Raw genomic sequence first — 27,295 nt, forward strand, 5'->3', positions numbered from 1 at the left:
AATAAGACAAATGTCTAAAAATCCAAGAAACGTCCTAAAATCCAAGAAGCATCCTTAAACACTAATAAAATATCCCTAAAATCAGAGCAATGTTATAAATTCTTAGAAATGTCCTGAAATCCTAGAAATGTCTTCAAATCCTAGAAATGTCCTAAGACTCTAGCAACACCCTAAAATCCTAAAAATGCTTTAAATTCTAGAATGACCAAAACAATTAGAAATGTCCTTCAACCCGGGGAATGTCCAAAGATCCTAGAAATGCCTTAAGATCCTTGAAATGTGTTAAAATCCAAGAAACATCCTAAATCCTACAAGAATCCTAAGTCCTACAAACATCCTGAAATCCTACAAACGTCCTAAAGTCCTAGAAATGTCCTAAATCCTAAAAACATGTTTGGGGCTGCTGTTGCAGATTCCTGCTGAGTCGTCCTGAGAGACCTGGTGAGCGCCGAGTCATGAAGCCAGCTGTGGTCACCGCCGTGCTGCTGCTGGCGGTCCTGCTCCACGACACAAGTAAGACCAACGCAGTCACATATGTTTCTAAGATGAGAACAGGAACCAAAATTAAACCTATTTCGGTATTAAATTCCTTGTTTAATACAGCTGCCATCACCATGGAGGACGTGTGTGAGCGCTTTCCAAAGAGACATTGCATCCGAGGATGGGAACGTCTCGACGAGGATCGCTGTATGAGAATCTTTTGGGCTAAAAGAGACTTTGACGGCGCCAAGGTGACACCAAAATTCAGACAGTTGACGTTTCCTCAGTCGTGATGAAAAACTGGTGAAGACTCAACTTTTTTTTCATATTCAGGAGTACTGCAGGAGATTCGGAGGCACCCTGCTGTCGCTTCACAACTCGGTTCAGATGCAGCGAGTGTCTTGTCTTGTTTGGCGCAGAAAGTTTTCGGACTCCAAAATTTGGATCGGAACCAGACAAAACTACAGAGGGGTAAGAAAGCGGCGCATGGAGGGGCTGGTGTTTGCAGGGTTAAATAGCTTGTGAATGCATCTCAATGTAGCGGTCAGTGATATTATCGCCATTGGCTTTGAACCAACCTGCTGATTTCTGCTGTTCTCTATATATTTTTTATTTATAATTTATTTTTTTAATTGACAAAGTTATCATGAACAAAACATCAACCTTGAATTGAAGTAGTTTCCTTTTTCATTAAATAAATATTAAATACATTGAAAAGCATTTATGTCTCCATCTGCTGGCAGGCCAACACAATAACCGTATAATATGATGTTGATTCCACTGCAGCAGAGACCTGATGATCAATATATCAGTATTGGTTATCAGACAAATGAGCTGTTATACGTCGGGATATCGGCAATAAAATCCAATATCGTGCATCCCTGATTTTGATTAATCTTCCTCCATGCTGCAGTATGGTCATAAGGTGCTCGTGAATTTTGTCTTTTCAGGGTCGGTTCCATAATGTCGATGGGACTCCTATGGACTACGCTAACTGGTACCCCGAGCAGAGAAGTTCACGATCGAGACACTGCGTTGAATCCAACTACAAGGGTAAGCAAAAGAAGTCTGCAGCGCCTCTTGTTGTGGCAACTAACGTGTCCGAGTGTGTTGTGACCTGTTAGTAGCTGCTACGGCCACAGGACTTCCTGTGCTTTGACTTCATGTCCAACTCGCTTTCAAACCAAGTCATCACATGTTGCTGCTTCGTCAGTCTACATATTACGCCAAAAGCATCCGGCTGCGTCTGCTGTTGACTTTCCATGACACCAGGATGTCAACACAAGTACATGGTGGGATTACGCTGAAAAAGCAAGTGATTATGTTTAAGCAACAAAAGCACATGGCAACCAACGCTGAGGCGTCAACAAAAGCACATGGCAACCAACGCTGAGGCGTCAACAAAAGCACATGGCAACCAACTCTGGGACGTCAACAAAAGCACATGGCAACCAACGCTGAGGCGTCAACAAAAGCACATGGCAACCAACTCTGGGACGTCAACAAAAGCACATGGCAACCAACGCTGCAACGTCAACAAAAGCACAACAACAACAAAGGCAAAAAAAGCGCTTGGTAGGAAAAAACATCACATTTAGACAGGAGGGAAACGCCCCTCAGCCTCCCATACAGGGACCTTCGTGCTCCTGAGACCAACAGCGTTTCCACCTAACACATTCCTTCAGAGTATCATGCGAATGCAACAGCTCCTGTCCAGCTGACACAAACCGGTGGCGTATCCAACAGCTGCAAAATGTGTCTTTTGGCATCGGGATCTACGGAATAAAGCTACAATATTTGAGGACTCTGGAACAGGAAAGAACATATTTGTCAAACTGATGTGTTGTGTGTTTGTTTTTTTCAGTGTGGGGCGCTTGGCGTAACACAGACTGCGATAAAGAGAAGCACTTTGTGTGCACCAGGATGCTGTGATGGTCGTCAGCTGACGTCTCTGCTTCAGCCACCGCAAACATGAGCGTTTGTATTTAAAGCAATAAATACTCCAGAAAACCTCTCTGTGCTTGTTTCATTTCTGGTTATTAATGTAAAAGTAGAGCTGTTATGTTCTTTGAAATTAATAGCGACACCGTCGGGTTGGTATTTGACCGCAGTGAGTGATTATAAAAACAGCAGCGTCCTCAGACATTTGAAAACGCTTTTTTTTTCACTTTTAAAAAAAGGCGCAGATGACTTTAATTTTTTTTTAACTGTGTGCAAAAGATTTTTTTTTTTAAGTCACTTTCCAGGACTTTAAGGGCTCCATATTTATTTTGTTTTATTTTTTATTTCATTTTTATTCTTTTTTATTTTTCATTATTTGTTTATTAAATGAAAGAAATCTAGTTTTTTTTTTACAGAAAAATATCTAGATGTGATGTCAAACACCTGACTGAAAAATAACATGGAGTCAAAGTCAGTTAAAAAGTTAAATATCGTTTTTATGCGGTTAAAAAAAAAAAGGCTCTGCAGACAAATAGAAAACAAAACAGAAAATAATAAATAAATCATCAAAAATGCAGTATTAGAAATGGAGGAACAATCCACAACTTTAAACCATGCAAAATAATGTTCAAATTATTTTTTTTATAACTGTATGAAAAGATAAAACTGTCTGTGTCACTGTTACATCACCGACACGTCCTCTGTCCTTAATCAGGTCCGTTTTTTCTCCCTGTGAGACACATTTCCTGTAAGAAAAAACAAAAGCCACGAAATAGCAAAAATATGTTTATTCTAACAAGTTATTTGACCTCTTGTCTTTTTTTTTTGTATTTTGTATTACACACACACACACACACACACACACACACACACACACACACAAAAATCCAGAAAATACAAAGAAAACAAGCAGTTTTTAAACTATGAGATTTAGTTTTTTTTCAGACTTTTAAAGATGCTGCTCAAAATTGAAGTCACTAAATTAATCTTTATGATTACTTGAATTATCAGTCAATCAAAAAAATTATATTGCAGAAAAAAAAGACTTTTACCCAAAAGTTGAAGCATAAATTTGAGGTCATTTTAAAAAACTCGTGCCACTTTCTGCTTTCACCGAGCTGAACATTAACCGTCACTGTGATTTATTGTCGGACAAAGTGCAAAAACATCTTTCAATCAACGCTGTGAGGACAGTAAAGGTGCAGAGACGGAGCAGCGGCAGACTGGAGACCAGGCGGACACACCTGTACCCGATTACCTGAGTGGGAGGACAAATTATTTTATTGGAGGACTTTGTCCCTGCAGATGTCTCCGCACTCTGAGGGAGACAACTTACTGACGCACACGACAGGTGAGCTGTTTTTTGTTTTTAGCGTTATATGGATATATTCTCTGATTTATTGTTATTTTTAAGGACATATTACATAAAAAAATACCACAATAGAGATTTGACTTCATGGTTGACAAACTGATTTTGATGATTGATATTTGTTTTTCTTATGTTTCTTCTCCCCCAAATTTCCTCTTTAGAAAATAACATTTTGTTACTCGTTAACAGAAAACTGTTTCTTGTGCAGGACGGCAGTATGCTGCACGAGCTTTTCAAACGTGAGTACTTTCATTTAGTGTATTTTTTATTGTATTTTTCTGTCTCTGTAAAACTTAATCTGTTTTACATGTTTCCTTTATAACTTTTTCACAAAATGTCACGAGGAGACACCAAAGTCAAAAATTCTCTTTGTACAATAAGAGTTTTGATCAATTTTAAATTGATTTAACCCTTTGAACTCTGCAATAGAAAAGGTTCGCCGGTGCTTATGTTGGTATTGTCGCTTTTTGTTGGAGTATCTGTAGAAACAAGTAAAAAGGTTATAATAATAAAATTATTCTAATAACAATAATAAACTATATATATATATATATATATATATATATATATATAATTAAATAAAAATAAAATATTATACAAATTATTATAAAGCACATGGATACAATAAGTCTGGAAATAAAATTGTCAGTAATAACTGGTTAGATTATTGTAATTGCATCATTAAGAATTATATAAAAATCTATTTTAATTTTTTAATTATTTTATCAAAAAAAGCCCAAAAAAATATATAATTCAGTTTGAGAGTCTGGCTCTTTCTCCCTCAGGTGCTGCGTCCTCAGCTGAGGAGATAACAGCTAAGGTGAATCAAACCATTTTCATGTCTGAGTGTGCTCCCATGGCGGGGATTTTTGGCACGGCCGGCCTGTTTGTCGGCGGTTTGATTGTTGCGGTTGTCGTGTATAAATGTCAAAGTAAGTAAGAGCTTGTTGATGGTTACAATAAAAGATTTTTCACTGCAAAACGCCAACACAGTGTTCCCTTTGACGATATTAATGGTATTTTATTAGGTTTAATGTAATAATGTCTGCTGTTTAATGACACTGTCTTGGTGTGTTTCACATCTGTTCTTCACAAAAGGCGCTGATTTAAAGAGGAGAAATGCATCACTTGAAAGAGTGATTTTCAACCAGATGCAAGAACTGGAGACACAGAGAGATCAGCTGAAAGGAGAGGTGACGGAGGTGGAGAAAAGGAGAGAGGAGAACAGGAGGCAGCTTCAGAGAGTGGAGGAGGAAATGACAGAAAGAGAAAAGATGTTTGACAAACCAGAGGAATTATTGAAAGAAAAGGAAAACCTGCTGCAGGATCAGTGGAAACTGGACGAGACAAAGAGGAACAAAGAGCGAGAGATAATGAAAATAGAGAAACTGTTGGAGCCACTCGAGATACAGATGATGATTAAAACAAGCAGCAAAAGAGAGTTGTCGAGAGTTATAGCGATTAACAAAACAGACACGAGGGTGAGAGTCCGGCAGGTGTCATTTAAGCATCAGGAGGACACGCTCTCATCCTAACTCAAATATCGCCGCTCGCTCGGTGCTGTTCACATCTATATATCACTTTTCTGCTTTTAAACTTTTGAACTCTGAGCAAGTCGGTGTTTTGTTTTTGCAAAAATATGGGAAAAAAAGCAACTTGGTAAAAATATTCCAGAAATTGCAAGACACTAGTAGATTTATAAAATTACTTTTAAAAAGCTTACTTCATTTTTTCAAGCCCCTCCCCCAGGTCATTTTTATTTCAAATAAATTCACTGATTTATTGCGCAAATTTTCAGATAATCTCTTTGCACTTTTAATTTGTTTTTTTCTATTGTTTGGGTCATTTCTTTATCGTATATATTGCCTTTTCCCATGTTTTTGAAAGAAATCAAGCCATTCACTCAGGATTGCAAGTAAACTTAGAAAATGATTTTCTAAAATCTAGGGAAAATGTCTTGGGAAAAAGAAATCTAATTGTCATAGTTTCATATGTGAATAAAGGTTTCAGAATTATTCAAATTTTTTTTTAGCACGGCCTGCCCGATTTTCTTTCTTTTTTTATTTTAGGTTTTGAAATAAAGTAATTTATTGTACACATTTTCAGGTAATTTTTAATAATAATTATTTTTATTGTTATTATTTTTGAGTCATTTTTTCTTTTGTTGCTCATTGCCTTTTTTCCATGTTTTTGAAAGAAATCAAGCCATTTTGCTAAGGTTTCAAAGGGTTGAATGCATTATGTGTTTTCAAAAATACACTTGAATTTTCACACAGAATTCACAGTTTCTGCTTGTTAGACTCAAACAGTCTTTTGCAAAATAAACTAAAAACGTTTTCAAAACACTGTTTTTTTATGCTGATTTCCTTTGAGCAACAGAAGCACATAGCTACGGTGATTTTTTGGTCCAGTGTGAAATGGCAATTTATAATTATTATTACTGCGTGCAGCTAAAAGGTCAATAATGACAGAACTGTGATGGATATAATAGAATTAAGTAGATTACAGTTAGTGTATGTAAAAATATGTGTGAGGATAAGATTTTCATATTTGTATTTTTTAAGATTTCAAAGACAGTTGAATTGCTTTGGGATTTGTATTTGGATGAATTTGCTGTTATTGTAGATATTTTGAAAATCAAAATAAACTAATCTCAAAAGATTTTGTGGTTTTCTTTTTCTTCTGTGGTATATATCGCTGTTTGATTAACTAAAAATTTAAAATAAAAACTTTTAATAAAGTTATAAAATCAAACAAATCCAAACAAAACAAGCACATTTTAAGAGAAGAAAATCATTTTATTTTTTTTGAAGACTGATGCTGTTCCACTCTCCATGAGCAGAAATAGTATTATTCCTAAATATGAATTTGAGGTAATATTACTCAACTTTGGTATACTTATATCATATCACATTCTGCTGCAACTTCACTAAAGTTCAAAGGAAATATACTTTTTTTTAGTATACCCTGCTTTTTGGTCTATTGGGGACCATAATTTACAAAAATGAAAGTCATATTGTGTTGCAGACTTGAATCTCGTGACTGAGACCATAAACGCGATAAGAAAACGTTTACAGAGGTAATAAATAAAGGAGGCAAATCCTCGCCGAAAAGTGACAAAGTGAGAAGATTAAAAGTGAAAGCAGAGCTCGACCTGCAGTTTGTTTTTGTTGAAAAAATTCAATCAAAGAATATAATATATATGTTTATATATATATATATATTCATGTAAAGGCTGCAGCAGACAGGCGGGAAAAGTCAACACACGTTATCTGATGCAGGTGAACGGGATCAAAGTTCGAGTTATTTCAGCGCCGTGAACAGCTTACTGCTCGTTTCTTACTCTGAGATTTGAATGCTCTACAGCAGGTAAGAAACTATTTTAAAGTGCTCATTTTATTCAGCTTTACAACGTTCTTGTAAAAATATTACTTGATTATGTAATGTGGTGAATATTCAACTCTTTACCACCTAGATCCGTTTCTGCTACATTAAGACGTCTTTCACGTTCATTTTAACCTCTCATACTGCAGATAATCGATTTGATTTCTTTCAAAAATATGAAGAAAACATAATGAGCAACTCAGCAAGAAATATCCATTAAACTGCAAAACGTCAGCCAAAGCTGATAAGGAAATGATCTGAAAATTAGCTGGGGTGAATTATTACATACGATTAAAAAATAGAGAAAAATGTCTAGAAAACTATATCTATAACCCTCTTTGTTATATATTTAGACTTTTTTTAAACACTAAAAGTTTATTTTTCATTTATTTTACTTAACTTTTTTTTTGCATATTTTTTAAAATTAGAAAACAGAAAAATAAATATCTTTTTTACTTACAATTTTCTGTCATTTTGTTTTGTTGTTTTTTATTTTTTTTTATTTATTTATTTATTTTTGCTTGTTTTCTAGTAATTAACCTGTAACTTTTAATCAATTTTATTAATAGTTTTTTTGGGGCCATTTCTTGTTGAGTTGCTCATTGCTCTCCCATGTTTTCAGGTTTTCAAGGGTCAATAATATACTGCTCTCAGTAGTTGTATTTAGGAACATTTTGGGTCGCCTTCATGTTGTTTTTGTAGATTTAAACTTTCAAACCAAATAGAAAAAAGATTTAAACAGCAGGAGCGCTGTCTGCAGGAGCAAGCGGTTTCAGTTTTATCATACCTGGATTTTTAGCATTTTTGTTTTTTTGTTCTGGAAGTGATTTAAAGTGGCAAACTGTTTTTTTTTTTGTCATTTCAGCTGATTCGGCCTCAAAGTTTACATTCTGTCTTTCATCATGATCAGATTTGCTCTGCCCGGAGGTGTCGGCCTGTTTTTCTCCTGAGTTTATCCACATTGATCTGTAAGTCACAGTCTTGTCTTAATAAAAATAAAAAAAATATGACTATGAATATGAAGTTTGAGTTTGAGAAGCACATTTTGTGAGCAGAGCAATATGAGTGTGTGTAATATTAAATATTAAATATTAAATCTGATCACATGACTGAAGTCTTGAGTTAATGTCTAATGGCTGCTAATGATTTTTCTGAGTTTGACTGAAGATACTGTGTCGTGCTTTTTGTTTGATTTTAGACCACTCCCAAAAAGAAGAGAAAATGGACCATTTTAAATCAGACTCACTGCTGAAACTGTCTCAGCAGACAGAATGTAAATCTGTGATTCATGCACTGATGAAACATGAGAACAAACTGGAGAAGCCGACAGACGAACTGTCCTTCGAGCCCACGATCCTCAGTGGATCGATGCCTCTCCAAACTCTGTTCATGCTTCTACTTATACACACCTGTGGAGGTAACTGTCTTTGGTTTTACTGCCAGTTTCAGAGGTTAAATTATAACATTTATGTCTTAAATGATCACCCAGAACATGAAATATAATTTTTTTAAGTTAATATTTAAGAATTAAAAAAATATATAATAATGGTAATGAGCTAATTGTCAAATTTTATAAATGTACATTTAAAAAAGTAAAAGTAAATTTGTATTGTATTCATATTCACTTTACAATACGACACGGTATGGTACCGTGCGGTACGATACGATACAATTTGATACAATACGATACAATACGATACAATACGATACGATACGATACGATACGATACGATACGATACGATACGATACGGTATGATACGGTACGGTGCGGCATGATACGATACAATGCGATACGATACGGTGCGGTACGATATGATACGATACGATCAATATGATACGATATGATACACAAACAAGGATAAAATTTCTGAAATATTTAAACTTGAAATGGGTCAAATCTGACTCCAACACAATGACAGTAAAAGCTTTTTTTTGGAACAAAAAAAAGTATTGTTTGGAAAGTGAAAGATTTGTTCTTCTGTTGTTATTCCAGCTGGTTTGGTTTCATCGTTTTCCAAAATGTTCGTCTACATGAGCTCCACGGGCATCCTGTTAGACCTGGCTGTCAGCTTTTTTCTGGCTGTTTATGTCAGGTACAAATGGAAATGTAAGTCACACTTCTTTCACAGAATTATGCTTTTAGTGCTTTCTATTTGTATCATTTTTTTTTATCTTACTTTTACTAGTATTATCAAGTGTTTTTTATTATATTATTTATAAAAAATTAAAATGTAAAAAAATAAATTAAGTTAAATTAATACAAAAAATGTCTGATACTATCAAAGAATCTATAACATTTTGTTGGAAGTAAAATAACATTTCTGTCCATATTATAAAAAAAGGTGAGAGACAGCAGAGCTGCAGGAGAAAAACTCACAGCTTCAAGAGGAGTCACGGAGGAAAGACGAGGACGGGAGGATGTGGTCACCACGCTGATGGAGGTGAAGACCGAACTGGAGAACCAGAGGCGTCGACTCACAGTGCACCTGGAGGAGGTGGAGGCGCAAAGGGCAGCGAACAAGCAGGAGCTTCAGGCGGTGGAGGACGAAATAACGCAGCGAGAGGTGAAGTTTGACAAACCTCAGGAGTTACTGACGGAAAAAGAGAACTTGCTTCGAGCGCAGTGGAAACTGGACGAGATAAAGAAAGAGAACGACAAACAGCTGCTGAACACCGAGCGGCTGCTGGAGCCCATCGAGATTCAGGTCGCCAGAGGACGGAGAAAGAAAGAAGTGGAGTTTGGGTAGAGTTACCAGAGGAAGGAAAAAAGGGAAACATAACTGTATTTTAAAATGACTTATTACAAATGGTGCAGCTGGAGTTCACTTGTTTGAGTGCAGAAGTGTAAACCTCTTACTTGACGTTTTCTTACTTTTAAAAAAGCATCTCCAAATATGTTAATGTTTGTGAAAATTGATGAACATGTATGTCCTAAAGGAAACTTTGTTGAAACATTTTCTATATAAAATATTTTTTTTTGCAATAATTGTCTACTTCTTTTAATTCTGTATTTTCTGCTCTTTGTTTTTTTTTTTTTTTAGTTTGTTATGATTTTAACTTGGTTGATCTAAAGGAAGCAAGAAATTAGGAGATTTAGAAAAATATATAAAAAATAACAATAATTAAAAAGCCAGCCAAAACTATATTATGATAATCATAGTTTAATATCTGAAATTAGGTAACAGAATTATAACAATTTAAGCACATTAAAAAATAGTAATATATATTGAAATAACTGATTAACTTTCTTTAAAATTTTCCCCCCATTTTTTGTACTTTTTACATTCCTTGCTCATTTTTGGTCATTTCTTCATGTTTTTGAAAAAAAAAAAAAAAAAAAACAATCTAATGTGTTAATGTCTCAAGTGGTTAAACTTTTTTATTGGACGGACATTAACATAAGATCAAATATTAACCAGTCAGTGCAGTTCACTCTACTCTAATTAAAGGAGTTTGCTGCACAAAAACATAGATGTCAGTCCAAGTTTTTAAAGGGTTAAAGCCATCCAGTCTCAGTATTTGTTTTTTTTTTCAAATCAAAATAGTAGAATAACAACGAATCCACTGATCTTTCATACACACCTGCACGTAAAAGCTCCCATAAAAGAGAACATGCCTCATTTTTATTGCACATGCTACCGTTCAAAGTGCAGATCTTTTTTTTTGAGGACCGCGCTGTTTCCAGGAGAAGCAAAACGCACTCAACAGGTATTTTCATTTCTTAAAAAAATGTCTCCTATTCTGCTTTCAGCTGAATCTATTCAAAAATAAAGTAAAGTTATTGTATTTATATGTAGAGAAGAAGCAGGTCTTCTTTCACACACTGTGACCCTGTTACCCCCGAGGGTAGACTGCTGCATTTAACACCATCCAGACTGGATTTATGTCTCTACATGAGGCGATTTTCCTGCACTAGACAATGATTTTAAATCTGTGCAGACTCTCGTTTTGGGTAACTAGTCACTAAGCTGCTAACACCGACTGATTTTCAGTGAACTGGCTGGTGAATCACATGCAGAGCAACGTCCACTTTAAAGCCGATGGATGTGTTTTTCCTGCGTGCATAACCGCTTGTCCTTGTTGTGATGGGAAAATCTGGTGTTAAGTTTCCACTGATATAAATGATGCTGCTGCTTTGATAATTATGTTAAAAACATGACACAATTACCTTTTTTCTACTGATTCTTGTTTGATAATGATTCTTATTCCAGGATGGGTCACATTAAGGATGAACTTCTGAGAACAGTCTGTGTTCGCCGACACATCGCTGTCTTTCTTCTTCTAGCACACTTTATTGGAGGTAACTTACACACACACACACACACACACACACACACACACACACACACACATAAGTGCAAGCTATATGTTTGAGTGACATATAAACACCTAAGGTCCCATTAATTATCACTAATAATCACTGTGTTTGGTGTGAACGCGGTACAAAGACACGGCAGAAGCCAGCATCATGAGCTCCTGTTTGTGGTAAATATTCAGTCATACAGAGAAAAATATAGATTAAAAGTGGACTTACTGTCTTCCAGGTCAGTCTCAGGAGACTCGTCCACCTCGGCCCGTCGTGGCGATGGTCGGTGATGACGTCATTCTGCCGTGTCACCTGGAGCCTCCCATGGATGCAGTTTGGATGACCATGGAGTGGGGGAGACCTGACCTGGACCCCAGGTTCGTCCACGTGTGGCACGAAGGCAAGGAACTTCTCTCTGACCAAAACAAGGCCTACAAGGGAAGAGCATCACTGTCCGTCAGCAAACTGAAGATCGGAGACATTTCACTGACCCTGTCCAAAGTCAGGATCTCCGATAATGGGATATACAGATGCTACATCCCAAAACTGTCCAGAGAATATTTTGTTGAGCTTCTTGTTGGTAAGTGAACTGACCACATGCAAGAAAAGGCGTCTACCTTAGTGGAGGAAGTGTTTTAGAAATTATACAGTGTAGAAATGTGATGCTGAGGTAGAAAAGATGATGTACATCAGTGATACTCACTTTATAGCCTGCGGGCCAAAGCTGGCCCCTGATATGGCCCCTGATATGGCCCCTCAACCATTTTCTAATATATAATGAAAATAAAGTGACAACTACAAGAAAGGTCCTAGCTAAGCCCCCAATGTCCTAAAATCCAATAAACCTTTTAAAAATAATAGAAATTATGAAATTCTGGAAAACCCCTGAAATCCTAAAAGGTCCTAAAGTCCAAGTAATGCCCTTAAAATCCTAGAAATGTTTTATAACCCTTAAATCTTAAAAATATCAATCAAACCAAAACTGTTCTAAAATTTCCAAAATGTCCTGAAATCTGAGAAACATCCTGAAATCTGAGAAACATACCCTCGGATCTGAGAAAACATCCTAAATGTTGTATAGTCCTGGAAACAGGACCATAATTGTAGGATGTTTCCAAAAAGGTCCCCAAATCCTATAAATGTCCTGAAAAACTGGAGACCTCATACAAACTTAAAAAAGGCCCTAATATCCTAGAAATGTCCTAAAAAATAACACATGTGGCTGCTGGGACTGGCCCCCGGTCCCCAAGCAAAGCAAGTTGAGTGTCCCTGCTGTCCATCATTTGAGGATTCGACCAATAATTTCTGTCCGAAATGTCTCATCAACAGGCGCCGTCTCCTCACCTCACATCAGTTTAGCCGGCATCCACACGGTCAGCGGGGGAGTGATGTTAGACTGTGAGTCTGCAGGCTGGTATCCAGAGCCTGAGGTGTCGTGGCTGGACGGTGAGGGACACGTCCTCTCTGCTGGACCTACAGAGACAGTCAGAGGTCCTGATGACCTCTATACTGTCAGCAGCAGAGTGACTGTGGACAAGAGACACAGCAACAGCTTCACCTGCAGAGTCCAACAGAACCACATCAACCAGACCAGAGAGACACAAATCCAGGTCCCGGGTCAGAAATCGTTTCTTCTTATTATTATATTTCTTATTATTATACTATTATTTCTTATTATTTCAACTTCCTGCTCACGAAACACCAGTCTGTCGTCGTTTAGACGTCATCAAATGCTGCCACTTTTACAGAGATTTCAGTGTGAGATCCCGGCTCCGAAAGTCTCCTCGTGCGGCTGTATAATACGCAGCGGCAACATGTGATGACTTTGGATGAGAACGTGTCACAAACCTTTTTTTCTGTGTTTGTTTTTTTCAGATGATTTCTTCATGACTGGTTCCAGTTGCACTGCTCCTACTGTCATTAGCGTGTTGTTCGGCCTCCTGTTTGCTCTCACTGTTGTCTTCTTTGTCTGGAAATGGAGACAAAACAAAATGGGTGAGCCAAAAAAAGAAAATTTCAAAAAACGTATTGTGTTTTCATAATGCATTTCCTCTCTCTTAAGCTTACGATTATGATGTTGTCAGAGCACATATCATAGCAGTGATTTACGAAACTCCCTGCTATACAGGGATCAAGATGCGACTCAAGAGCAATAACAAGGCGAGAGACGGCGAGAAGACGGCAGGTCCTGATGTCACCACAGAGCAGCCTTTGATCACAGCGAAAGTGAGCAGAGATCAGCTCATAGCAGAAATCACGAAACTGAAGAGCGAGCTGCAGAATAAAGAGGACATGACGCAGACTCTGAGACAACTGAAGACAGAAATGGAGAAGCAGAAAGAGAAACTTACTGAGCAAAAGGGTAAAGCAGAGAGACGGGTGAAGGAGAACGAAGACAGGGTTAATTTAATAGAGAGAGAAATAACGGAGAAGAAGGATGATAAAACAGCCGTCAAAGCTCAGGGATATTCAAAACTTAAAGAAATTATTAAAGAGAACAACTGGAACCTGGAGGAGAGGAAGAAAGAACTACAAGAACTGCAAATGAACACAGACAAACTACTGAAGAGAACGATAGATCACCATAACAGAATTACCGGGCACCAAGACAAGGAAAGAAAAGACGAGGTACAGAGCAACTCGGGGAAAGTTCAGGGACAACAGCAGGACTCGGAGACAGAGAGAGGACATTCAGAGGGGACCTCAGTCACAGAGAAGAGTGAGGAGACACAAAAAACCCAAACAAATCCTCTCACTTAAACAAATCTACTACAACAGATACTTTTTATGACTATAAAGTATCACCGACAATGTGACATCATCAATGAATGCAGCAGATTTCACATATTTAACCCATGAAGTCTTGAAAACTGCTAAAAACATGACAAATGCGCCGATGAAATTAAATTTCTATAAAGAGCGATCGTTGATGTAAAGACGCAGGTGGTTGACGGGTCAAACAGACACAGGACTTTCACTGGGGAGTCAGGTGTTTGTGTTCCTTGTGTACTTTGCGTTATTTTAAGGTACAAGGTTTTTGTTTTTTAAAACCTAAACCACGTCAATATGTTGAGTACGTAACTTTACATTAAGAAAATTAGGTGACGGTGATTCTTTCCCTCCATCTCATAACTTTACTTTACTAAACCTGATCTATGCAGCACCAAAGTCAAGAGCTCAAATCTAAAACATCTATCATCCGCCTGAATATCTTTTCAGCTTGATAATTGATGATAATTTAAAAAAGATAAACTAATGTCCAATGAGGCCAGTGTGAAGTTTCCTGTTTCTTTTATATCGCTGAGCATAAAGTTAAAAATAAAAATATTTAAAAAACAACAACCTTAACAACCTTGTTCTCTTGAAGTTTTACTTTCTAACATTCAAATTGTACTCAGATAAACATGCTTATTTGTAGACTTTTATGTATTATATTTGCTTAATATGTAGTTTATTTATTCAAACTTACAATCAGCCAAATAAAAGTGAACTAAAGAAGCATTATTGGAGCAAAAATGCATAGAAACATAAACAAGCTCAAGCTTTTGCAGAAAAGAGTCTTTTCATTTCGTTTTTATGATGAGATATCTCTGTACGTAATATAAGACAAGTAAGCTGCTGTCACACGTTTATGGTCCATCTGGTGATAAAACAATGAAACAGGAAAAAGTCCAAAGTCTAATGAAGAGAAAATAAGCGAAGCTCCAGTCGAGGTAAGCCGACCTTAATTTACGTTTCACAATTTTTTACATTGTTATGTTCATGAAATTATTATGTCCTATACATTTGGGAGATTTTAAGATTATCACAGCTTGCTTTTACTGCTTTTAATCTATAAATAAACGTGTAGGATTGCTGTAACTGTTAAAATCAGGCTGTGAAAAATATTACACATTAATATGATTTTCTACTTTCACTGAGTTTATTTTTTAACCATCATTGGTCCTAATCATATATATCAAATATTCATTCATTTTCAGAATTTTAACCATTTTCAATGCCAGTTTTTTTCATACCACTATTTTTTAGATTTAAAAATCACAAAGAATGAATGATTTACAATATACTGCTGATTATTCTTCTTTGATGATCACAGTCTGCGATATGTCAATGATTTGCAGCAACATTGAGACAGTGCACCTTGTGGAAATAGCATATATTTTTTCCATCTGCCAAATATGCAAAAAAATTCTTAACCTGAATGTTGTTTAATGTTCACTGTTTTCCTCTTTTTACATTTTAACAGGACAGTCGAACCTTATTTGTTCACCTCAACTCGTGTGTTAATCTCTTGTGTCCACCTCTAAATTGATCTTTCGCCGCTGGCCTACCTCCTGTTGGTTCTTGAGCTCGGTGACTGTGTATTTTGCTTATGTCTCCTCCATCAGACATCGAGCCCGGACAGCCAGGAGACAGCAACCAAAAGTGTCATTGTGGAAGACGTTGACCTGGATGGCAAATTTGTTCGTCTCATTAACAAGTCCGGAAAGGTATCGTTGTTGTGTATACACAATGAGAGGAGTCCGTCAATGGAAGTCTGTCTGTCCGTCTTTTGATTTCATCAACAACCATTCATCCGATCAGCTTACACTTGGTGGGTGTATTGCTAAGGACCCAAGGAAGTGCACTGCTGAACTCTTGAGAACGAGAGGGACATTTATTAATAATACATTGCTACCTCTAGAGGTGCAAACTGTGCATTTTGGAGACTGAGCTTTACCCAGCATGCCATTCGGACATGTAACATGCCTGTGTTTACCTGTGTAAACGCGACAGAATGAATTTTATTAATTTATCCACCATATTTATAACTGACAACCCATCAACCATCATTCTCAAACTCTTCTCACATTTTCAAATGAATTTTGGCAAATCAATATTTAATGAGACCCATAGACTCTTTATACAAAACAATTCCTCATCTTTGTACCAGAAATATATTTTGTCATTGCATTTTTGGAGAACTTGTTGCATTCTTGAAAATAGATGATATTTTTTGCTTCAGTATTGTTGAAAACTTGAAGCAAAAAAATATTTGTTTGAAAGAGGTACGTAAGCTGAAAATAACAATTAATACTAGAATGTTTTGAGATTTGATTTTGAGAAAGACATTTTGTTGAGATGGATTACTTTTCAAAATAAAATATAATTTTTGGATATAGGCTGGTTTGGGGAGCTTCAGCTTTTCTGTTTCTATTTAATTTTTCTCTTTACAATCTACACAATATAAGATAAATATTTACACGCTGTTTTCCAGAATCATGGTTCATCATTAATGTTTGGCCTTTTAGATTAAGCATAACGACAGCCTTTCCTAAACCTTAACCAACACCATCATCAGCCCAACTGCTAGAATAATAGGTGTTGTTCATTTCTGCAAACCACTACATTTGTACATTATTCTGCAGCAGATACACTGAAACTGTACACATTAATATTTTTATAATAAAAATAACTTTGTATAAACTGTGGTTGAAGAACACAAACTATATTATAGACCTGGAATACAAAATAGCGATTAACTAATGACATCAACAAAAAACATTTCAACATCTATCCCAAACTACAAAAACAGACACCCAAACCAAATATATAAACTTTACAAGATGAAAAATGAGCTTAAGTAAGATTATTTGGCCAACTTGTTGGCCGAAATGCAATCTTGAAACGCATCGTCTATTGTCCCACAAAAAATCAGCTTATTTTATACAATAAGTCAATCAGCGGTTCAAACGATAAAAAAAAATCTAAAACACAACTTTTAGACTTCCAACGACAAAGCTATTCTAAATCTATTTAAACGTGACACATGATGAATATGTAATAAAGAAGAATAAAAAAACCTCTTAATACTTATCCAGTATTTTTCTTTGTGAAACTATAAAAACATTAAGTTGTTTCTACAAACATCATTAAACTCTGTCTCTACTTTCTCGTGTGATTTTGCATCTGTAGCATCTAAATAAAACCAAAACAGATGCACATATGCTGCGTGTCTGTCCACCACATCCGTGGTTTTTCACTTTTTCTGCGTTAACGCTCGTTAACCACAGCCTGCGCTCGCATTACTGTGAAGACCAACAAGTGATTTATTTTTAATTTGCAGGCTATTTCATCTGATGACAGACACGTCTGCTAACGCGACTTTTGTCGATTAAATGAACACATACAATGTTTCACGATCTGTGTGGGCAGGCGTTATTTTTGCGTAACCCTGAGTTTCCCACAGTGCAGCAGTCCCACCAGCAGCAGCAGCAGAGGCACCATCACGACGGTAAACACTGTCCTCAGGTAGAGGAGGACATAAATCACGCGGTCTTCACGGTCACACGCCTCTCTTTGAAAGGCTGCAAAGAAAAAACAAAAAGTAAATCAGCAGCTTCCCCGTGAGCTGGCTGTGCATTTGTAGAAATAGTTCGACTTTTTCACTTACCAAACAAAATATCGCAGAACTGACAGAGTTCACAACATTTTTAAAGGTGCATTTTGTAAGAAGTGGACATCATTTTAGTTTAAAATCATGTCCAAAATGTCCATATATTGTACGGCAGAGATGTTAAGCAGCCAGGGACAGACCGTCCCTCCTGCAGTAATACATCCTGACCTGAGAGGCGATAGTGAGTCACTGCAGTCCAGTGTTGCCAGGTGTTCATGAATTTTTTTCAATTTTTTTTTGCCCTCTGTACGATGTCCAATTAATATCTCAAAAATTGCGGTAATGTGCAATATTTGACCATTCTGACACTTACAATAAGCTCTTACTAGCTCCTTTTTTTTTTTATCTCAAACTGACTCTATGCAAAGCATCAAATGTAGGGCTTTTATTTTGAAACACATTGGGGTCTCACCTCTGACGGTGAGCCAGCTCTCCGGTGATTCTCCGGCTCCGGGGACGCTGCACTTGTAGAGTCCTTGATGAGACTTGTAGACACTGTGGATGGTCATGTTTTCTGTAGAGCTGTTCCTGATGAGGACGCCGTCTTTAAAGAAGACAGCTGACAGGTTGGACAACGTCTTGTGTCTGCAGCTCAGAGTGACAGCGTCTCCCTCCACAACAGGAAGGACAGGACTCTCCAGGATCACTGAACCAGCTGAACAACAGTTTTTAGAAGGAGAAGTGGAAAAACTTGCAGAAATTGGGCCTTGAGGTGATACATTTTGGTTCTGAGCTGAAATCTTGCTGCAGTGAACCTACCAGTGACACTGATGTTGACGGCGCTGCTCCTCTTCCCTCCGCCTTCACACCAGTACTCTCCACTGTCCGATGATAAAACATAGGTAATGGTATGGCTCGCCGTTGACTTCTCGGTGCCATTTGAACATTTTGAAACAAATTCAGTCTCGGTCCTCACTTTCCACACAGCCGAGACATTGAACCCCTCACAGGTGAAATGCACAGACTCATATTCAAAGAGCTGCAGTCTGCTTGGGACGATGTGAAAAGCTGCGTCTGAGATGAGAAACAGAAAATGACCTTAAATTAAAAACTTGGTTTGGAAATTAGGTGCAAAGAAGTGGATGAGATGTTAGATGTCATTCTCATAACATTATAACTTTTTTCCTAACAGAATTTACAAATCTCATAATGTTACAAGCTTATTTTCATAAAACTCCAACTTAATTCTCGTAATATTACAACTTTATCTCAAAGTCTCAATTTGTATTTATTGTTTTCCGTCAACGTGGACCTAAAACGCTGCCGGACAGACAGACGACCGTCCATCCAAAAGTCATTGATCTCACCTGCGACAGTCAGCCAGCTTCCTGCCGATTCAGCTGCGGAGATTCTGCATTTATAGAGTCCTTGATGAGACTTGTGGACACTGTGGACAGTCACGCGTCCTGTAGAACTGCTCCCAAAGAAGACGCCATCTTTAAAGAAGACGGCCGGGAGGTTGGAGGACGTCTTGTGTCTGCAGCTCAGAGTGACGGTGTCTCCCTCCAGCACAGGATGGACGGGACTCTCCAGGATCACCGAACCAGCTGAACAACAAACAAATTCAACATGAATAAAGAAAACTAAACACATCAATTCACTTTGTAGAGAAGAAGAAGGAAGAAAAGTCAGAAACATACACGGAAAATGTGCTTCATGATAATTATAATCCATAACATTGAAACTTGGAAACGTATTAGACTTGGAAACACTGCGGACGGTCGTGTTTCCGGTAGAACTTCTCCCAATAAAAAGCCCATTTTTACAGAAATCTGCTGTGTGGTTGGGGGACGACAAAGTCACAGTTTCTCCTTCGATCACAGGAAGGACGGGACTCTCCAGGATCACTGAACTGCCTAAAAAAAGGAATTATGGATGTTCAAGAACAAAATTTTTTAATTAATTTTAGAACTGACCTTAAGCCACTAAAAAAAAAGAAAAAAAAACTTGGACGGGGATGTGATTTTGTTTTTTTCAACTGGTCAGAATAATTACTTTTGAATTTTGGACCAACTGTAGTTGAAAAGGAGAATTCTTGCTTTGGAAAAAATAAACTGACTTAACATTACTATCGAGACAAGCTAAAACGTGAACGACTTTAGGTAGACGGCACTGTCGGGTTTTAAGCTGCAGGTTTTTGACGAGGGCTCAGTAATATCTCATATTTACCGTCTGAGCTGCCAGACTGCTGTGTTAGCGGAGTGTCATCAGCAAAAAAGCTGATTTTTTAGATTTATTTATTTTTTGCCTCTAATTATATACGAACATTTAAGAGCGAAATTGCCACTTACCAGCTGCCTGAGGAGAACTCTGCTGCACATGTGCGGCCAGCAGCATCGGTACATTCATCACTGGGGACACAAAAGAGGACAGGCGTGTAAACAGAAGCTTTTATACTGTACGCAGAGTGAACATTCAATCACTAAAACTACAAACATTGCAGAAACATCTTTCATAAATACAAATATGTAGGGGCACCCAGTGGCTCAGTGGATAGATCAGGTGCCCCATGTATGGAGGCTAAGTCCTCGCTGCAGCAGCCACAGGTTCAATTCCGGCCTGCGCCCTTTGCTGCATGTCATCCCCTCTCTCTCCCCCTTTCATGCTTCAGCTGACCTATGCAATAAAGCCATAAAAAGCCCAAAAAACAATCTTTAAAAAATAAATAAGTACAAATATGTATAGATGTTAAAACTTTTGTCAATATTGACACTGCACTCACTGATGACTTTAGATTATCTACGATTCAATCATTCAGTGTTTTTAATAACACCATCGACGCCGAAGAAGATGGTATTTCAAGCATAATAGGTGATTATAGGTGATTTACTGTTCTTTGGGCAAAGTTTCAGGTAATTTTCTTAACATTTCTAAAAAACAAAAATACTCACGCAGTCTGATGCAGAGAGCTCGGACCTCCATGGTGTCTTGCTGCTGACTGTCTGAGCATCAGGCTCAGAAAAAGCTAAATACAGCACAGTTCGGCTGACAACTTCCTCTTTTTGGTCATCTCATTTCTGGTGGTAAGTATGCTTTTGCTGCAGTTTTACAAACGCTTCTGTCAGGCACATGTACTCCAGAAAAGTAAATTATCTCACATTTGGGAAATCAGACTTAACAAGTCACTTGCAGCACGATTCAGACTGAAGTTCCCCTCCAGTGCTTCGACACACTGCACCTCAAACTCGGAGGCCGCTCAGCTCGTTCTCATCAAATATCGACGTTTGTAAAACCCTCAGCCTGCACCCTCTAAGAGATCAATATGTTTATTTTGGCATTATATCGAATATTTTTTGTCAACATGATCATTATGTGAAGGTGAACTGTATTTTTTTTCCTTCACATAAAGAACTCCAGGTCCTCTTCTGCTCCCCTCCCCATATTTCATATCAACCAGCTCACTGGCTGCTGTTTTAAAGTCATAAATATATGCTGCTTCGCTCCGTATCGAGACACCTTCAGCTCAGCAGTTTAGTGTGTAACAACTGTTGCACAATGACAGACATTTCTCGGTCTGACTGTCTGTAATGCAGAAATAATCTCTCGGGGGGCGCCACACTCACTTCAAGCTCAGCGGTGAAAATGAAAGTGAAAATATCTCTTGGGAAACACAAGGAGTCAGACAACCAGAAAGTTTGTGAATAGTTTAGCCAAATTCTCTAAATCGCTTTAACTGGCAAGATATCCTCAAACAACTTACCAAGAAATGTTCCACAAATCACAAAAAAAAAAAAATCTGAGAAAAATATCTAGGACAAAAATAAAAAAAATATATATTTGAAATTATTATTATTATTTTTAAATAATAATTCTCAGGTAATTTTCTTGTACTTTTTACTTATTTCTTGCTTCTTCTTTCATTGCTCAATGCTTTCTTTCCATATTTTTTAAAAAACCAAACCAATGTGCTCAGGTGAGGATGAAGCTTAAAATGACTAAAAAGTTTGTATGGTTTTGAAGATGCGACTCCAGGGAAAAGTCATGTAGTCAATGATCCAACGTGTCTTTTTACTAAACCACTCGCAACCACATCTGAGTCACAGAGTCTCCTTAAATCAGCATAAACTCATCAGATCAAACAAAATACTAATGAATAAATAATCATAAAAATAAAAGCTGTGTACACTCGCTGTACAGTCTGTTTCTAGTATAATATGGAAAATACTTTATATCAAAGTATAGATTAGTATAACTGCAGGTTTCTTACCCCTGTATTGTGACTTTTTAAATAATAACAATTTTAGTAATAATAATGCTGACAATGATAATAATCTTTATTTATAGAGTACTTTTTATACAAGGAATGCTACTCAAAGTGCTTCAGAATAAAAAATGCAACACACACACACACACACACACACACACACACACACACACACAGAAAAGAAAACATGCAACATGCAAAGGATTTGATGCAGCTGCAGGGTAACTATTTAAACATATTTTGGTTGCTTGCCATTTTTTAAAGTTAAACACTTGCACAATACTTTATTGGAATCACTTACTTTAAAAACAAAAATAAGTTCAACACATTAAAACGGCATCTCCGATTTCTTTCTTCTTCTGATGCACACATCAGCGCAGAGTCTTTCTCAGTCAGGAGTCTTTGCTCTTTGTGGCCTGGAGGACAGAAAGCACAAAATATATGTGTGTTAAAATATTCTGAACTTAAGGGTTGCTTACTCAGCTTTTTCAGGAGCTTTAATCAAAAGAAAGAAGATGTGATCACCTGATAAACGCTTACTACTTAAGTCCACGATCAATGACACTGCATTTTCCTTTTTTTAATGAGTGATTGCAAAAGGGCAGAACAAAACAATAACAAAACAGGGCATTGATAGGCAATGTGTACATGGTGTAAATGGACAAAGAAAAGTGCAAATTATTTTGAAAAAAATGAAGAAAGAAAACTTGGAAAAAATAATGATAACTTAAATATTTAATTATGATAATTAGCAATAACGGTTTTTCCGGACTTTTTGCTTTTTTCCTTAAACATTTTTCCCTAACTCTTTACAAAATATAATTTCACTCATTTGTTGAACAGTTGTTGCTCATTGCATCCCTCCATGGTTTTTAAAGAAACTGCACCATTTCCCAAAGGTTTAAAAACTTTTACAAGGTATCCCAGGAAGAAGTGATGTGGGTCCAGATTTCAAAGGGTTAAAGGAAGGAGCTCCATCACACAGGGAGGGTCTTTAAGACATCTGGGTCCAATAAACCGCCATCGTATCATCCATCACAGTATTTTGACCCACATTTACAGATAAACACTGACGGACATGTTATTACGTGTCCTTGATTCACATTTCAGGAGCTCACATGCAGCTGCAGCGTTAGTTCAGCATCATCAGAGAGACAAATTCATCACATTAAGAGGAAGTTCGGCGGTCTACCTTCAGGACAGGTGCATAGAGAAGCTCCTGCTCTGGTGAACTTGAGTCCTTGGCTGCTGTGGGACTCGAGGTCTCTGTGGGACTCGGGGTCTCTGTGGGACTCGGGGTCTCTGTGGGACTCGAGGTCTTTATTGAACTCAGTTCTGACTCTGCATTACAAAACAAGTCAAACTCCTGTTTTATGTCAATACACGTCCTCATATGTGCATATTCGTGTTTTATTTTGAATTTTATTTGTACAGTAAATGTCGATGACCATAATTGGAGTAATCGATAACAGTAGCGCTCTCTCTGCCGGGGTCAAAGTTACTGTAATTCACTATTAAAGTCTCAGGTGGACCTTCAGCTCTTTGAACCCGGCTTTATTTCTTTCAAAAAACACAGTGAAAAAGGCAGTTAGAAACTTCAGAAGAAACAATCCAAATATTAGCGTAAAAAAAGTACACAAAAAATACAAAAGTTAGAAAAAAAAGTGTTTTTTTAAAAAAATTATTAATAACAACAACAAAAACAAGTTAGTTACCTAAAAAGAACTTAAACATTTTAGTTTTTAATTTAATTATGTAAATGAACGGTAAATTTATAATTCTGGTTACTATTAATATAATATATAATATATCATTTTTATTTTGACTTTTTTTCAGTAGCTTTTTTAAAATAGATTTTTCAAATCAACTAATTTCTTGCAACTTGCAGAACATTTGTAGTCAAGTTTCTCTTTGCCTTTTTCCCCCATTGAGACGAACGTCAGTAAGTAACAGAAAGACAGACAGAACACTTTATAAATACTCATACTGACAGACTGAAGGGGTCAGAGCTGCTCACCGTCTTTAGTTAGTGGTTTTCTGCTGTGGTTTGACCCGAGGCTCAAATTATCAGCGGTGTCTGCAGCGTCTAAAACACCCAAAATAATCTGCACATCAGCCCTGCTGTTCAGCACGTCTCAACCAACACCTCAACCGACACTTTCAACACCAGCGACAGAGACACAAAGGACCTCTTAACCATGTCAAAACCACTTTGTCTCTCAAAATAAGGAGTCTATGTGCTTTTACAATTTCACAGTAATGAGGCGATAAGTTATCTACAGACGTTTTGTGTTCCTCACATCATGTTTACGCAAAAAAGAAAAATTAAAAAGTGAAGTGAAATTAACCTTTGGTTTCTCTCGGTTTTGGGACCACGACTGCGTAGGTCACACCGTCTCGATCGTCCGCAGTGTCCTCATCGCAAACTGAAAACAAGAACACATTTTGGGTGACATTTAGTCTCCATTATTTTGTCATTTGTTGGGAGTTTATTTGAAATATTTCATAAATCAAAATGACATGCAGCAAAGATTTGATAAAGTCAGTGCAGTGCTTAAAAATGCGTTTATCACCTTTTCGATTGGCCTCACCTGAGCTTGTTGTTGCTTTTGGTTTCTTTGAAGAAACTGACAAATAGAAAAGCAAAAAGATTAATATCAGCAGAGCAAAACTTTTAAAATTTGATGTTTCTTCCACTTTTCTGTGTGGATCTTTTTTCACAAGTTTTGGACAAGAGAAATAATTTACGCTTTTTACAGATGAATACAACACTGTCATCTGCATAAAAGCGGCTATAAAAAGAATACAGAAATGAGCTCCATGCATCTTGATTTCAGAAATTATTTAAGTGCATTTCTTCATCATTAGGGTATATTAAGCAAAGGAGCCAATATTAAATACAATGTGAGTCAGAATTGTTAAAAGAAGTTAAAATTTGATAAAATAATAATAAATATATTCCGAACAGTAAGGAACATTCTTCCAAGCTGTTTTCTTGTTTGAGTGTTTCCGTTGAAGTTATTGACACACACATATATTTGGAAAAGCCACGCCTCTTTACCTCTGTGTTTCCTGATAAACAGGAGGCCCACGACCACCAGTACCAGAGCCAGCATCACAATGGTGATGGTCATCCAGAGCACGATGAGGGATCGAGGGGCGTTGGAGTCTTCGGAGGGGGGCTCTTGGGGAGGTGGTGGAGGGGTGACAGAAACGGTACGTGCTGTAACATTAAAAATCTACACAGCTTTAATTTTCAGCAGAAAAAACATGAAAAAGTTGCAATAGCGTTAAAACATTTGGTGTTAAGTAATATTTAAGCAGCTTATGGTCACAATTATTATGACACTGGCTAACGTGTCCTCATACAACAGTCTATATGATGTACTACAAATTAGCTACAAAGGAAAGTTCGGTTTTGGCAGGTAAAGTTACTATGTAAAAGTTTAGGAAAATAAATATGAAGAAGACAAACTTTAAAAAGGGTTATGTTTGGAAGTTAGGGTTAAATCCAAAGTTCACATTGTTCCCAACAACATGCTATCACCCCCATCCAGAAACTAGCAAAAAGAAATTAACAAAACAAACCCCAAAACAAGACAAAAGTTTTAAAAAGGAAAGTAAAACAAACAGAAAAAATTAGAAAAAATCTCTAAAAAAATTACAAAAATGCTGTGAAATAATTTTAAATATATAATTGTGATCATTTTAAGTATAATTCTGCAGAATCTGTTTCCTTAGCTTTTTTTATTTTTATTTTATTTTATTTTTAAAAATCTGCTAATTTTTTTGCAATTTACATTTCTAACCAAACTGCTCTCTGCCCCCCGTCATGAGCCGTGGTGCAGACCGCAGAGCGAACCGTCCTCTTTATGTTGTCGTGTCTCACCTCTGACAGCCAGCCAGCTCTCCGCTGACTCTCCAGCTCCGCTCATGTTACACTTGTAGAGTCCTTCATCTGACTTGGAAACGTTGCTGATGGTTATTTCGGCTGCAGGACTGCTCTCCTGAAGAAGAAGGCCGTCTTTATAGAAATCGGCTGAGCGGTTGGTTGAAGTGGACTTGTTTCGGCAGTGTAGAGTCACAGTTTCTCCCTCCGCCACAGGAAGGACCGGACTCTCCAGGATCACTGAACCAGCTGAAGGACACGTGAGTGACACTTTAGACAATAACACTTAAAAAATTGAGTTTAGGCTATCATTTTTTTTAAAATACATGAATATTTGAGTCACAAATGATGAACATAAAAAAATGAACATTGTGACGGAAAGCTCAACTGTCTGAAGTGCACAAGAACTAAATCTGTCAACCAAAGCAAGATAAGACTGGTCAAATTAACCCCCAGGGACTGTTCGGCTCATTTTATGCACTTTACATTCTTCATTTTTCTCCTTTTTAAAAGATATTTTTGGTCTAAAATATATTTAATGATCTTAAACACACTGTACAAAAATCCTCAGATAGTTTCAAGTTCATAAGAGACAGTGACTTCTAAAATACATAAACGTACCGGTGACAGTGACGTTGACACCGTTGCTTCTGTCTCGTCCTCCACTCTCACACCAGTACTCCCCACTGTCTGTCAGATAGACTCTCTCGATGGTGCACGAGGACCCTGTCGGCGTCTGATTGTCACATTGTGGATCAGATTCTTTATTTTCTCTGGTCACTCTCACTTTGTTTGAGCCGCAGTCAAAAGACACAGAGTCAAACTGAAAGTGCTGCAGTCGGTCTGGAGTGATGCGAAGAAACGCTGCATCTGAAACCAAAAAATGAAAAAAATAAGTTATAGCGGCCTAAAAGATGCATTCAAAACTGACATATTGACAAAAACTCCAGGAACATGGACATCGATGAAACATCAAAGAAAACTTTGGGAAGTTACGTTACATCATGGAGACATCTTTGAGATTTTTCACTCACCACTTTTCAGAGTAAAACTGTTCAGCATCACTGTAGAAACAAAGGAGCAAATTAATTATTAGATGCTTTGACGTGCAGGACGGAAAACTTAAAAACAGAGAAAACGTTACGTGTGGTACTCACAGAGAGTGACGCAGAGAGCTGCAGCCTTCATGGCGTCTTGCTGCCGACTGACTGAGCATCAGGCTGAACAGTTTAACAATATACAGACAAGAACTTCCTCTTCCTGTTGGGTTTATTTCGGATGCTGA

At 37.2% G+C, this 27,295-nt stretch overlaps 3 protein-coding genes across 3 annotated transcripts; 1 reads left to right on the forward strand and 2 right to left on the reverse strand.

The window, feature by feature from the left end:
• Window positions 1-614: 614 nt before the first annotated feature.
• On the forward strand, window positions 615-2,412 carry LOC121962491 (galactose-specific lectin nattectin-like). Its single transcript, XM_042512749.1, has 4 exons — window positions 615-731; window positions 814-951; window positions 1,431-1,533; window positions 2,345-2,412. Exons 1-4 carry the CDS (start codon window positions 615-617, stop codon window positions 2,410-2,412), a joined length of 426 nt encoding a protein of 141 aa, XP_042368683.1.
• Window positions 2,413-17,679: 15,267 nt separating this feature from the next.
• On the reverse strand, window positions 17,680-20,839 carry LOC121962492 (high affinity immunoglobulin gamma Fc receptor I-like). Its single transcript, XM_042512750.1, has 5 exons — window positions 20,809-20,839; window positions 20,209-20,268; window positions 18,677-18,931; window positions 18,330-18,572; window positions 17,680-17,828 (listed from the first exon to the last, which is right to left on the reverse strand). Exons 1-5 carry the CDS (start codon window positions 20,837-20,839, stop codon window positions 17,680-17,682), a joined length of 738 nt encoding a protein of 245 aa, XP_042368684.1.
• Window positions 20,840-22,513: 1,674 nt separating this feature from the next.
• On the reverse strand, window positions 22,514-27,198 carry LOC121962493 (low affinity immunoglobulin gamma Fc region receptor II-c-like). Its single transcript, XM_042512752.1, has 8 exons — window positions 27,168-27,198; window positions 27,045-27,074; window positions 26,632-26,880; window positions 26,011-26,259; window positions 25,183-25,344; window positions 24,470-24,547; window positions 23,314-23,462; window positions 22,514-22,537 (listed from the first exon to the last, which is right to left on the reverse strand). The coding sequence occupies exons 1-8, from the start codon at window positions 27,196-27,198 to the stop codon at window positions 22,514-22,516; spliced, it is 972 nt and encodes a 323-aa protein (XP_042368686.1).
• Window positions 27,199-27,295: the final 97 nt, after the last annotated feature.

The sequence above is a fragment of the Plectropomus leopardus genome, chromosome 23 (genome assembly GCF_008729295.1).
Source record: "Plectropomus leopardus isolate mb chromosome 23, YSFRI_Pleo_2.0, whole genome shotgun sequence".
NCBI lineage: Eukaryota > Metazoa > Chordata > Actinopteri > Perciformes > Serranidae > Plectropomus > Plectropomus leopardus.